Raw genomic sequence first — 15679 nt, 5'->3', positions numbered from 1 at the left:
CCAAAAGAAACTTCAGGAGAGGAACCAAAACTAATTGAGCAAACCCAGTATGCATATGTATATGTTAGTTCACTGTAAACATTCCCAGGACAAGCTTCAATACTTAGTTTGTAAAATGTAGTGGTTAGGACTTGATTAGGCATCAGATCAAACCTGAGATGGAAGCCACTTCATCCAACTACCAAGTGTGTGTGACCTTAGGCCGATTACTTTGCCTCTCTAAACCTGAAATTTCCTCATTTGTTAAAAAATGATAGATAATAATGCCAATTTCATAGCTGTGAAGATTATACAAGATGATGTAAGCAAAGCGCTGTGCGTGACACCTGACACACAATACGGATTTGATAAATGCTAGTTATTAATAATAAACAAATGCAATGATTTCTAAATAAATTGTAAAATGCTATCCTAATGGGCTACTGATATACTTGTAAACTACCCAACATTCCTTTAGTCTAATTCTGTGATAATGTTCCGAGTAACTAAAACAACAAAATGGAAGAAAAAAACAAAAAAAAACAACAAAAAAAAAACACTTTAGGACATAAGTATGGAACAGTAATGCACCACTGAATTTCAACATCTTTTAAGTTTGTTTCAAAAACTAAATTCAATATATAGCTAAGCATAACAAAGATAAGTGACTTGAATAATTTACAAGCTATATCATTCGTCCTCATTAAATTAAAATGTATTAAGTAACTATTTTGTCAATTAGAAATGTATCTGTTGAAGTTTTCACTCAATAACCATATACATATTTCTGCCAAAAAATTTCACTAGCATGAAATTTCTTTCTGAATTTCTTAAGTGTATGTTTTCAATCTCCCTCAGGATTTTCTACTAGAAATCCTTTTATATAAAATTCTCAAATATTTAAAAACTTAAGTTACTCTTTCCCATAAAATACAGTATTTTTTTGTCTAGCATTAATTTATCATGTAAAAAAAAATCTCTGAATATAACTAACCAACTTTCAAATAAATCTTCCGTTGGTCTAACTTTGACATTTTGTTGAGGTTAGAACCACACAATAATGACAAGGCAGCTTTTTTTTTTTTTTTTTTTTTTTTTTTTTTTACTGGAGTAACTTTACTATAAATGTCACAAAATGATTTAATTATAGTGTCTAATATTTCCTCCTAAAACACTTTGCAACTGGAGACCCACAACCTGACCACAAACTCAATCATAGTTTTCAAAGACAGATATTTAAGCCACACTACTGTAACATTTTGATACAATTTTAAGCAAGCCCCTTGAACAAACAACTTGAAATAACAAATGTTAAAGGATTAACTTTGCTATTTTGTTAATTCCACTTACCAATTAATATTATAAAAAAAAGATACAGAACTAATAATTGTAATGAATAGAGAAACATTTTTGTTACAGGTAAGAGGTGGGAACAAGGGCCAAGGGATACTTACTTATTAACCTATTAAATATTTACTGGGCACACGCCAGCTATGTGCCAGAAGGCAGGGATTTCCTGCCCTCCAAGAGTTCACAGTCCATTCGAGGTATGAAATAAGTCCAGTGCAATGTAGCAAGTATTAAGAGAAGCAAGCACAAGGTGCTAACTAGAGTACATTGAATTTCTAACTATCTTATTACTCTGGAATACTTATCTAAGACCATAGGATATGAGGATAAAGCCAGCAAGGAGTAGGCTTTGTACATTTTCACAAAACTATTTGTTCCCCACCTTTTTGTTGGCAGTATTTTTCTTTGTATGTAAAATTTACATACAAATGAATAGATCTTAAATATATATTGAGTTTTGACAATGTACACACCTACATAACTCAAATCCTTAACAAGATATAGAAATTCATCATGATCCAAGAAAGACCGTGCATATTCTTCCCAATCAATTCCTGTCCTTGTCCCTAGAAATAACCATTGCTCTGACGTGTTTTCCCCACCACTGATCAGTTTTGCCTATTCTAGAATTTCATATGCATGATATCATGGCATAAACTCTCGTGTAAGTCATCTTTCACTTGGGACAATGTTTTTTTATCTTTCCCCAAAATATTCTGTTATTATTTTTTAAAACATGGAAGCTTCACAAATTTGTGTGTCATCCCTGTGCAGGGGGCCGTGCTTATCTTCTCTGTGTCGCTCCAATTTTAGTAACATGTGGTGCTAAAGTGAGCACCTTCCCAAAATATTTTAAAGGTTACATTCTTTCTTCCATGTTTATAATTAGAAATTTTAGATGAAAAAGTCTCAATTAATAGATTCACAGGCATTATCAGATTAATCTCTTCTAACTGTCCCCCTATACACACGGATCTAATTTTTTAAGGTTTGAATTATGTGTTCTTTACAGAAATTCTGGAAAATATACAAACAGAAAAATAAGGCCATCATGAATTCCCATAATCAGGAGACAAAATTTTCCGTATTTCCTGCCACTTAATATAAATTTTTATTTAGTATACAAATCTGTATCTTGCTTTTTTCCTCACTATTAAAAAAAGCATTTCCTTACATCAGTTGTTTGTATATTTTAATGGTTGCATATTTACTTATATGAACACTTACTCAACAATAAGGTATTTTCCAATACATATGGCAACAAAAAATGTACAAAAATATTTGCACATATTTTGATTATTTCCTTAGAAGAGAGTTCCATAAAGGACAATCATTTCTAGTACAACTGTCCCCACATCCCAAGGTCTTCTAAAGTATGTCTTTAAGTAGCAGCTTTTTTTTAAGTTTAAAAGAAAGGCATATAAACATAATCTTTTACAAACTTGTTAAAAAAAAACATGAATCAGAGAAAATCCCAGTTCACAACTCTACCTCCTCAAAACTCAAGTTGCTCCATTTTCTTACAGCTTTGCATGTAGCTACATAGCTAAGAAATCTAAAGCCAGATTATCGCCTACCTTTTAATGTAACTTGTCTATCTTTTGGCAAGGGGAAGAGCAAAAGGAGGGGGAAGGGGATTTAAATCTTCAGGATTGCACACTGTGTTTGTATTTGTCGTCAGGTTCCATAGCCCTTTCTTCTACACTCTCTATCCAGTGATACTGAACTCATCCAGGTAATTTTATGTATCAGATATCGAACTTTTCAGTACTAGACTTCATTTTATTCATTATAAAGTTGTTATTTTCTCTGCTGATATTCTCTCTGTTCACTCTTTATGGACATTTTTTTTCTTCTCAATATTAAAACATACTTTAGCAGCTGCTTTAAAAATCCATAGCGGCTAATTTGTGCATCTAGTTCATCTTGAAGTCTGTTTCTAATTTCTTCTTTGCTTTCTTTCTTCCTTCCTTTGTTCCTCTCTCTCTCTCTTTCTTTCTTTCTTTCCGTTTTTGAGAGAGCAGGGGAGGGACAGAGACAGAGAGGGCAAGAGAGAATCCAAAGGCTCCATGCTGTCAGAGCGGAGGTCTTGTAGGGCTTGAATGCATGAAACATGAAATCATCACCTGAGCCAAAATCAAGAGTCGGGTGTGCAACTAACAGAGCCACCCAGATGCCCCAACTTCCTTATTATGGGTCACATTTTCCTACTTTTGACTTTGAATCTTTATTTCACATGCCCAGGAACTTCTCATTGATTGAATGCTGGACAGAGTGGAAAATATGTTGAAGGGAGTCTGTATTATGTCATCCATCTTCACATGTGGTGAGCTTTGCTCTACACCTTGCCATTAAACTACTGGAGAATCCTTTGGTTTGATCAGGCTTCACTTTATTCTTTGTTAAAGCAGGTCTATTTCAGTTTGAACTTAGTTCTAGGATATGGCTTTTATGCTAAGAAGTGATCCTTACTCTTACAGAGGGCCTCGCTGGGATATCAAGAGAATCACCAAGGTGCTCAGCAGGGTCTAATGTCAACAACTCCCAGAACTGGGTGACTGCTGGTATCCCTGTCTGCTCTCAGCCTTAGAGCAGGTGGCTGGTGCTAGGCCTTGTGACGTACGGTCTAGCTCAGGTACAGTGTTAGCCTGGAGCTGAACTGGAGGCGAACCTGCACACAGACTTCTAGGAGTCTCCCTCTGTGCGGTTCCTTCCTCTCTAGCACACTAACTCACACACTGCAGCCATGTTAGCAGCCCAGAACTCTAACCTCTGCCTCCCTAGCTGGATGGGACTGCACCTTCGCCTGAATTCTACCCACCCTGCACTGCAACAGGAAAGTGTTCCACGGCAGAAACCTGGAGAGGTTGTGGGGCTCGCTTCATACTTCCCCTTCTTTCAAGGATGGCAGCCCTATGCTGCCTATTGCTCAATGCCTAGAAAGAAGAGCTCATCATCCAGTCTGACTAGTTTTACAGTTGTGGAAGGCGAAGTCCCAAACCTAAGGTCTAATGTTGAAATTTAGGCCAAATGTTTTTATCTTTGAATTTTTGTGACTTCTGGGAAATATACTTGTTTTCAGGTCTGTTTAGTCAACCTCCTTGATGGCAGGTCCACAAGCAGCAGATCCAATCCGGAGAACCTCTAGTCAGGCCACTTGGCCGACACTCTGTACCCTGGGATCATTCTGTGGATGAAGCAGTCACAGACTATCCAGGATTTTTTGATGATCACATTTTTACTTCTCAAGAGTCTCAGAAGCACTTGCCAACCCAGTTACCTTGTCAGCTGATTTCACTGCGTGTATACAGAAACTTCCACGCATGCTTTGAAGTTACTGAACTTCCATCGCAGCTTTCAAACTGAAGACATAATTTGAATGAGTTCTTGGAAGACAAGTTGTCTGTTCCTCTCATGTTCAACTGTGCATTCTTCAACTCTTGCTCTTTATACCCAATATCTTCCTTGCTTTGAAATCTTTTGTCACTGGAGAGTATAAACCAGATCTCTTTTTCTATACTTTTGTCCACAGAAGAAATGATAGGAATGACAATAAAGTTTCTTCAATCTGAAGAAGACTGGTATCAGAGCTGTGTCTTGGCAGGCTATAAACCGGAGTCTCTGCTCTCCTATGAGTGGAAACCACTCTTTTCAAGCAAAATGTTGAAATGTATGCATATTAAATAAAAAAAACCCGTAACAATAAAGAAACTAAAACTCAACTTATAGGATATGGCAAAGAAGCCAAGGGAAAAGGAGAACCAAGAAGTAGAAATTCTCACCACTTATCACACATTATTTTAATAGCCAACAGACCTGATAATATCAATGTCTATCTCCCATGTTGAAATCTAAATTCCATGAGTCTGGAAATAAAATCTATCTTGCAAAATACTGTGTCTGTGTATGTGTATAGCACTTAATGTTTGGTCAATGAACATGGTGATGAATGAGTAAATAAATGAATAAACAAACTGTCACTGGAATTTTACTTCTACAGAAAGCAGCAGAATTTTCTCACAAATGAAATAAAGAGAAAAAGAGCGCAAATTAAACACGGGCCTATTCATCAAAAAGATGACGTTTGAAATTGTTTCACTAATTTAACTTTAGCTTGGACTGATTTTATGTTATGAACCAAACAGGAAGTTACTTCTAGAAGATCATTTTACATTCTTCCAATGTAAGGAAAAGACAGTTCTATGGAGAAAGAAATGCATACACAGGAAATACTGACAGAGAAAAGACAACCAGACTTTGCTGAGATTTTATTATGAAGTTTGACAGAAAATACATTCGGAAACAAAATGAAAACCCAATACACACTATGCCATACTCTTCAGATTTTAGTCATCCTGAAAAAGAAAAAGAACTCATTAGAAAAACTCAGACATGTATAATAGTTTCAAAGTACCTAACTGTAAACAATTTAGTTCTTCACAAACTGAGGAAGAGTAATCTTACCTGCACACTTGACTCGTCTTTCATCTTCTCTTTCAAGATGAGCTTCTAGTCTTCTAAAAGCCACATGAGGGATTAAATATAAAGTTGAACTTCTACAGAAGTAACAGCCACACATTTGAGATTGAATATTGGGGAATATAATGTAGAACTATCAGTACTAATTTGAGTTTTATCATGAATTAGAATAATTTTATAACTTAAAATTCTACTTCATTAAGTTGGTGCATACCTTCGTATTCACATGGCAAACTCCAAATGGGCCTCTGAGAATTTATTTTTCAATGTAAATATAAAAGAATTCGGAAAATAGCACAAGAAAAAGAGGCCAGAAAGCATGAGAGTGAAGACACGCTATAGGTAAAACAAGAGTTCGAGAGACCTGGATTCTGGTCCTGACTAGGTCATTACTATGGGACATGACTTTGGATATGCAACTTAACTTCTTTGAGGCTCAATCTCTCTTCTTGAAAAATAAGGGAGCTTGAGCAGATTTAAAATTATAGAATTTAATGAGTTAGTGATTTAGAATATAATGATTATGAATCCATTTAAGTTGGGTTAGAACACTTTAAAGAAGGAATCACTGGGACTCATGTAAAAGAGAACTAATGAAAACAATACTTGGACTAATGATCATTATTTTCATTGATCAATTGACTTCAAAAATTAGTTTTTGCTAAAAAAGAAAATCATTCAGGGGCGCCTGCGTGGCTCAGTCGGTTGAGCATCCGACTTCGGCTCAGGTCATGATCTCGCTGTCCGTGAGTTCGAGCCCCGCATCGGGCTCTGTGCTAACCACTCAGAGCCTGGAGCCTGTTTCGGATTCTGTGTCTCCCTCTCTCTGACCCTCCCCTGTTCATGCTCTGTCTCTCTCTGTCTCAAAAATAAATAAACATTAAAAAAAAATTAAAAAAAAAAAAAAAGAAAATCATTCATTACCCAAAAAACTGCTAACCTAGAATCTGAGAGATTAAAAAGAGGTACAATCCTCCCTAGGTTAACAAATACAACCTGAAAAATATCTATAGTGTCTGAAACTGGTGCTCATTAAATGGAGCTTTGATTTCTATCTGTTTTGGCACAGCACTCATTAAGTCACTATACTTTTGGATCTTTATATTTTAATCTCTAGTTATTATTTCCCCCTCACAGTTTCATGTAATCATTCCTTCTGTATGAAAATTAATAATAATAGGGAACATGGACAGGATCCAGCTAGAAATCTATCTTTCACAATGAAAGAGAATCATAATGAAATAGAACTAATAATCTTTAGAAAAGGTTGATCATATAGTTTCAAAATCTACCAAACCATGCTAGCATCTGGACCATATTTTATTCATAAGGTACCACGAAAAATTTCATTAACATTTTAACAAAGACATACATTTTAGGACTTTTTATACAAACGTAAGATAACAAAAAGTTTTACAGAATTTTGCATTTCCAAAGCTTTGTAAAATATAAATAATAAGCAAATAATAAATTGATAACCACTCTTATTTTCTAAATGACTTACAGAAATGGTTACCACTACAGGAAAGACTGGTTTTGGAAATACTGATCATTAAGATTTTACTAACAAAAATTAATCATCAAGTATGAACAGGCAAAACAAATCACTATCTGTGTATTACATACATGTACCTTTCTTTGGGGATGCTGCAATTGTATTATATTCTGCTGTATTTTTGCTGTTGAACTCCTAAGGCTAAAGTTATGCCTTTTTAGGCTGCTGTTCTTATGCATGAATAAGGAAGTCACTGTCAGTATCATTTACCTGAGTTAGCTGTCAGCCAGGAAACAAAGAAGCTGGGCATTGGGTAGATGGGTTAGGAGACTCTATTGTTTGCTGTAGTTACTCTCCTTGAGTCTGAGTTTTGAGAAAGGTAAACTTCCAGCCACGGTATATTACGTTTGGGTGAGAGGCACCAAGATGACAACCGTGATCTGGTACGAGGGCATAAGTTAGCATGAGTCATCCTTTTTTCTAGGTTACTATGTGGATAGAACAGGGTCATAACCAGAATATCTAGTTACAAACCACATAACAGATCTGTTTTTGAATCCTTCCAGACTCCAGTAAATTGTCTTAAGAGGTAATACAGTACAGTGTTGAAAGGACAAACAGTGAAGTCAGACTACCTGGGTGTAAACCCTGGCCCCATCATTCACTAGATATGTAACCAACAGATACATTACTTACACTCTACCTCTCAGTTTCCCCTTCTGTGAAACAGGGAAATAGTAAGTAGCTCAATGCAGTTACATTGAATGGGTTAAATAAGAAATATTATTTATAAAGGGCTGGCACAGTGTCAGAAAAATTGTAATTTTAAGTATATATATATATATATATATATATATATATATATATACACACACACACACACACACACACACATACATATGTAAAATACTGTTATCATCTCAGCTAACTCTGCTGTTCTATTGGGCAGTAAAAAAAAAAAAAAAAAAGGGGGTTGATTTTCCAAGCTTGGGTTAGATTGTTTAAGAATGACATTTTGCTCCCTACTCCTCCAATGTCGGCAGCAGTTACTTTCAAAGAAAAGGTAAAGCTTCAGAAACAAAGTATCAGAGCCAAGACATTCAGTCAGTCTCCCATGCAAGGAGGGTTTTTTGTTTGTTTGTTTGTTTTGTTTTGTTTTGTTTTTTACCAGTGTCAATCTTAGGGGTCTAGACTTAATTCTTAATGCCTTCCTTTATGAGGCCACTTCATAACTTCCTAAAGTTGAAGCTATAAATGTCTGTAGACTGAGGAAGAAAGAGGTGGTAATTTGATGAGGCCCAGGGAACTTCAGAGCAAGTACGGCACTGCATGATAGGGAACACAGTGAGCTCAGAATGCTCAAGGAATCCTAGCACTTTTGACACCATAAACTTTACGCAGAAAATATGTCTTGACAGAGAGGTCTTCAGGAGATTGTAGGAGTTTCTCCAACCCCCCCCCCCCCGCAATGTTTCACTGACATTTTAGTGTGCTTTCAATAGCATATTTTATGTTAACTCTTATTACAAAACTAGACACTAATGTAGGAAGATAAACTCCTTTTTTTTTTTAACTGTAAAAACTTTACAGTCTAAAATGGAGCAGTCTCCATTTGAACAAAGGAAAAATTGAGAAGAGAGCTTTTCTTGTAAATATGTTGGGATTAAAACCTATATTGGAAGATTACCAAACAAAATTACATATAAAATAGGAGCAGTAGTTTCTGAAGATGTAAAACAATTATGTATAACTGTAACTAACCTAACCTTTGAAATGGTGAATAAAGTTAATGTGTTTCCCCAAAAATATAAAAACTGGCATGACAAAAACAAAAACTTGCCAACAACATAAAAAGCAAGAACATTACCAAAGAACTATCCTTCTAGTAATGTTCTTAATCCTAAGAAATTTGTTAATTGAAAACTTTCAAATATTCAAACTCAGATATTCCATGTTATGTGTTCTATTCACAACAGAAAAAAACAGAGGAGCTAGTCAACACATAGTTAACAAAGCAAATACAGGATCAAAAATCAGACAGAGAAATTATTAAAAAAAAATGTAATCAGATACAAAGTTCCTTTTATGTAAGGTAAAATTCCTAGATAATTGATAGATCATAAAAGTTCTTTGCAAAAGTGTATGTAGGAAGGTCTCTTATAACTTTTTACATTATATGACAGTAAGTACTATTAAGACAAAATATACTATAAAAAATTTGGTTGAAAAGTATTATGCGATAGTGCTAGTACATAATTAAAGCGATTTAACTATTACCAACTGATTCACTATAAAACCACAAAGAGATAATCAATTCCCCATATATGAAGAGCCCTTTGCCCAAGAATAAACCATCTTATTTAAAAATGACCAGACGTGCTAACAGTCAGCCAACATTAACATGACTAAACAGGGTTCAATTTACAATATGCAGACAATATAGATGCTACTTCTGAGAATTTTGGCAATTTATTTTTACTATATATTAAACTTTATCAGTTGACCAAAGGTAAATCTATTTCAGCTGCCTAGAAATGCTCCTCATTTAATATAATTCAAGGAACATGTGATAGGCATTTCAGAGGAAATAAATAACAAAAAACAGTATAATAAAAATTGTGGGTTTAAATCGAAGATTAAATTTATTCTTTTTGTAAAACAGTACTTCTCAAGCCTTTAAAAATCTTCAGAGAATACTCAAATTTTTATGACAAACTAAAAATCCTAGAGTTTGATTATATCCCCAAAGTTTGATTATGTATTTGGTTTTCTAATTTTAAACTTTGAAAACCTTAGACTGGGTAATTCAATTCAAAGTATACTCATAAAAACAGCCAAAGAGATTAATATAAAATACTCTCCATCACTTAGTTTTACTTGTGGGGGTTGGGGGGAGAGTCTTAAGAAAATTCCCATTTACCTCCAGGGCAGTGCAGATTACAGAGTCAATATTTTAGAGAGCCATTGAAATTGGGGATTGTAAAAATTTGAGAAGGATGGGGAAAAGGTAGGAGAAATTACAAATAAAAACTATAAAGGAAAAATCTCAAAATTTGGTATAAAACTGTACTATTTATGACATAAATTGAACCCTGCTTTATTTTAAATAAAGCCAAAATAAAAACAGAATAATTCACATTGTAAGTCAGGAAAAACTGCAACACCAATTTAACTGATTTTCAATAATTATTGCCCCAATGAGTTTAGAAGAAACAGCCCAAGAGATTATTGCTTAGCATAGAAATAACAAATTAATATATACAAAACGCAATGCATTAGATCATTTTCTGGTGTTGAGTAACACTGCATATAGCAAGGATTAGAAACAAAAGAGAAATTTCTATTTCCTACCTATATCACTGGCTACCATCTTGGAAAACTTTCTGCTTTTGGTCTTCACTGAAAACAATATTTTGATATAAAATGTCAAAATCTATTCAAAGTAAACTAAAATTAAACATAATTAAAAGAAAATGCTTTAAAATAAAGATACTATACCCTTTTCTATAAAATTATTCATTTTTTGTTCATCATCTGAATTGTGTGGTGATGAAGAACCTACACGAATCAAGACAATGGAAGGAACAAGCACATAGTCAGTCACAAACACGAGTTGTCACAGGGAAAAGTACAACCAAAATAATCTGGTAACCTCTAAGGTAAGTTTCCATACTATTAGCCACGAGGAGATGTCATGCATATAATCAATAACAATTCTCATAATATTAAAGTAAGAAAAGTAATCAGTAGTTCATTATATTTCATGTTAGAGAATTCCTTAATATATATAAATATTAACTCTATAATGATTTCTCCATAAATTACAACCATTTGGAAAAATCTTGGTATACATTATACGTTAGAGAACAGGTAAAGAACAATATAAGCAGCAATAAACAGTTTCTGAACGAAAATGCAAAACTTCTTCGATATTAGTTAACTGAATAAGGTTCATCTAGAACTAAGAATCTCGGGCAAGAAGTATACTGACAAAATTTACTTCAGAGTTAGCTTTCCAGATACCAATGTTAAAATCATATATAAATTCTACTATTACCATAGAGATCTTTTAAAAACTGAGGATCATACTTATAATTTTAGGTATGTTCAAATACTTATGTTTAATGAGGTAAGAAATAGTTAATTTTATTCCAGCTGCGACTTCTAATATAAGTTTATCTAATATTTTTACAGTTAAGATTTTATTTGCCTTTTCCTTAAAAGTGTTTCTAACCTTTTATATTTGATTTCTGACATTAATGTTTCATTTATAAATGTACTACTAAGTAGCACTCTAGTTGACAGCTTCTATTATTAAATGATCTATTCTTCATAATAGCACATTTCAAATGATATCCATAAATTTTCAGTCTCCTCGATATAAATCACTTCCCCCCTTTTGAATTTCAACAACCCTTTGTATACTTCACCTATGATGTGTACTTCACTTAATACCTCATATTTTAAGTTCACACACACGTCTTTTTCCCACTGCACTGCACTTCTAAAACACCGGGCCGTTTTTCTTTACTTTTTTTTCTTTTTTATCCCAGTGAAAGTACTGAACCTTAATAAATAAGGTCAAACTGATGCTTTCTTTGGCCAAGTGGAAAATATCTTTGAAGTCTCTCCAAGGACCAAGTAAAACCTGTCAACATTGCAGGATCCAATTACTTCTATAATAGTCTTAAAAGATTATTCTTAAAAACCATGTTATTTTTGTTAAATAGCACTTATGGATCCTTATAAATCCTATATCAAAAAATATCACATAAGTAACACTGAACTTGATGGAACATTTTCAGGAGTAGAGATGGATATACTTGTTTTTCAAAGAAGATAATGGTTATAAGAGGTTAGCCACAGGAATGTAAAAAAAATTATTAATACTCATTTTATGTGATATATTTCATTTTAGAGCAATAGCTAGGTAACATATCAAACATGAATATCAAATCATAAAAATGTTTTTTAGTTATTTCCAACGTAATAGGCAACAGAAGCCATAAATGTAAAGCAAACGGATTTATTTTTCCCCTAACTGAAAATGCCTATCATTGGTTGTCAGAATTTTTGTCAAAGTTCCAAAAATGTTTTCAGCATATCTCACTTGAATATATTTACCAAATAACTGTGATAAAATAAACACCGAACTTATCTACAGCTTTTTTTTTTTTTTTTTTTTTTTTTTTTTTTTTTTTTTTTTTTTTTTTTTTTAGGGTACATGGAAACTCCTGAAGGAACTGTTTATATCATGGTTAATGTGGCCCTGAGCCTTCTTCAACCTGAAATAACCTAACAGATGTTTTTATCATTTTCACATATGTGTAGACACACCACACACACACACACACACCCACACACACACACACACACACACACACTCTTTTGATGCAGTACTAAAACAAAATTCCATTATTAAAGTGCTCAGTAAAGAAATCTGAGTTCTTTGAAATAGAGATCAAATGGAAATGGAAGAAGTGATTTCTTATGTTAATTCAAGATGACAGAATTAATATTCTACTTCAGAGAGACTCCTGGTTTATTTAAAAATAAGTGGAAAAGGCAAACTATATTCATAACTTGGATATTCTCAGTATGCTTTTTGAATAGAGCTTTGATATTGACCAGCCAAATTGTTGGGATCACCAATTTTGATCATGGATTGAAATGTTTTTCAAAAAAGTTTTTCTTCATCTATATTATTATTTTGAGTAAACACACTGATTTTGATAAAGGACATATGGCTACTTTTCACTTCTATAATAGTGGTTCTCCTAGTATTTATGAGAGACTCACTAACTTCCAACCCACTTTCATGCATTTCTTTTTCTCTCATAGATACACTGTTTTCTATTAACTATATTGGTTTTAATAGCCTATATTGTATCACTTAACTATAGATAGATAGATAGATAGATAGATAGATACACACACAGATAGATATCCTATCACAATGCAGAAAGTATTTGAGGCTAGTAATTTAATTACTACTTTCCATGGTTTTAATAACACGATTGCCTTGTGGTTCCTCTGATTCACCTCAAACTTACCCCAACCATTTTTTCTTTTTTGACCATTCTAAACTAAAAGAATTTTCATGTACTGGGGAGAGGAAGGATACTAAATTATTCCTTTATTGGGGTTCTAAAAGCAATGAAGGCAAAAAAGTTACAAATGTGCGAAGAATAAGACCACTGGCCCAACATGGGTAGCAAAAATTACTATTAGCTATTTTAAAATGGACAAGTAGTGAAAGACACAGCTGTAAGAAAAAGTGTCAAAGGGTTAGTTTTCCAGAATTTTATTCTAGTTTCTACTGTATGTTTTAGTATGTATGCATGAGGGAGATCTATTTCCTGCTCCATGAAACACGTTTCAGGCACAACTACTATCTACTAAAATTTGATATGTTTTTTTTTGTGAAAGCAGTCTTTCCTCATATGCAGGAATGGATATAATTCTTCAGAAATTCTTATATCTTTCAGAGCATAGTCAAAGACTAAACTAAATAAATTAAGTTTTATATCTAAGATAAGAATTTGTGATTTATCAATGATTTTTTCAGTCATGTTTACTTTGCAGTTCAAACTCACTCGAAACAATACCCAGTATCATATCATCTGTATGTTAAAACTATACTGTCCTTTCACATGGACAAAAAAGCATAATATATTTGAAAATGTTCAACAATGTTTGAGTTCCTCAGGTACAAAAGGAGCTATTTGGAGAGTTTTTACTTTTATGCACTTTTTATATTTATATACTTATGAGATTTTAATATACTTAAATACTTACTTATAAATACCTCTTTTTGGTTATTCCAAACTGAGATATATATATATATAGATATATATATATATATACACACACACACACACACACACACACACACACACACACACACCTGTACACCTGTTGAAAATTTGGCTTAGGATAATGAGGAATATTAGTTTACTTGGGTTCTATATTACATGTCCAAATCATCCAATTTGGCTTACAGCCTTAACACATTGACAATGGCATTCATATGGTCTTTGGAGAGAGAGGTGAGAAGACCAGAACAGTATTGTAGGTAGATGGTCACAGAGCAGCAATAATGAAAAGATATTGTAATTCTAAATTCCAAATTCAGAAATCACTCTAGGTCTGTCAGATCAGAAATAGAATTACTTGCTCCATATCATTCAAAATTTACTGTACCAATGTCCAGACTTAACAGTAGGTGCTAACTATGTAATTCTGATGGCTCCATGTTTCAATAATGAGTGAATTTAATTATGAAATTTAAAGATTAAGAAAACCAGAAGGTGGATATATCTTAAGAAAAGCTATAACTTATGTAGTATTAGGAAAAGGAATTTCAAAAAGAAAATTATCACAAAACTTTTACAGTTCTAGGTCTAATAAAATGCTAAACTGAAACATGAGGGAGTGAAGTAAAATGCACTTCTCAATATTTCCCATGCTTAAAATGATTTCTGATGTAGGAGAACCAGCTATGGAAGGATCCAAATCTATCTAAGAACTGTGTTACTTTATGCTAAGAACAATCTTTCCAGTACAAAGCTGACAAATATTCCCAGCCATAATGATTTAATATGGTAGTTAAAATTGTGAAGTTGATCTTAGTAAAGACTGGCAAAGTTTCTACCCACTGAAAATAATAATAATTCAGGATCCTCTTAATCTTAAGGAGACTGAAACGGTACCAAAAATTATGTTGCACTGAAATATTTATATATACATAGATCACATAAAAACCTACATAATATGGACAAAAAGCTATAATATAGCTATAAAATTATATCAAATATCACTTTGACCAAAACCAAAAACACATATGGCCTACAATTATTTTGTCTACAGTCACCACTGAATTATAAATGTTAAAAATCTTTGGTAATATTTAAGTGGACATTTTTCAAGAATTAGGGCACTATTCTACCAGATGATACCAGGCATGGCTAGAGCAGAGACAAGGTTGCAGATTAACTAACCCATCTGCTCCAATGGTGAGGAGTAAAACATATTTTCTCTAAAAAAGTGTAAATATTAGAAAGCCAGTGAACAGCTAGGACTCTTAGCAGGTAAGAGCTGTGGATTTTTGTCTAGTGCATTTCTTTTCACTTAATGAGAATGCAAAGAAAAGTTATGATTTTTAGAATATGTAACACAAAAGTTTCTTATAGGTGTTATTTTAAATACTTATCTGTAAAAGGAATTTTGATACACTACAATGGTTTCTGTAGATTATAATTCTTAATAAAATAGAAAAACAAATTACCAGAAGTTGGAGATTTGCAGCGATCCTCTGGGACTGCAGTCCCTTCACTAATATCACACAGACCTGCTAAAAAAACAAAACCAAAACCC

General features: G+C 33.3%; 1 protein-coding gene and 1 non-coding gene across 5 annotated transcripts in view; both read right to left on the bottom strand.

The window, feature by feature from the left end:
• The window catches only part of STXBP5 (syntaxin binding protein 5), a 177425-nt gene that overhangs the window by 48129 nt on the left and 113617 nt on the right, over nucleotides 1-15679 (bottom strand). For 2 of the 4 annotated variants that reach the window (XM_011282578.4, XM_019831370.3), the window contains exon 19: nucleotides 15591-15656. In XM_011282578.4, the coding sequence (XP_011280880.1) occupies nucleotides 15591-15656 (66 nt within the window). Of the gene's footprint in view, nucleotides 1-10654; nucleotides 10703-10801; nucleotides 10862-15590; nucleotides 15657-15679 lie in introns of all 4 variants that reach the window. The other 2 variants (XM_011282577.4, XM_019831369.3) reach the window with 2 other exon arrangements.
• Nucleotides 2059-2167, bottom strand: LOC111560654. Its single transcript, XR_002742655.1, has one exon. It is a non-coding gene; the product is annotated as a U6 spliceosomal RNA (small nuclear RNA).

The sequence above is a fragment of the Felis catus genome, chromosome B2 (assembly GCF_018350175.1).
Source record: "Felis catus isolate Fca126 chromosome B2, F.catus_Fca126_mat1.0, whole genome shotgun sequence".
In the NCBI taxonomy this organism is placed as follows: domain Eukaryota; kingdom Metazoa; phylum Chordata; class Mammalia; order Carnivora; family Felidae; genus Felis; species Felis catus.
This window is presented reverse-complemented; position numbering and strand designations above follow the sequence as displayed.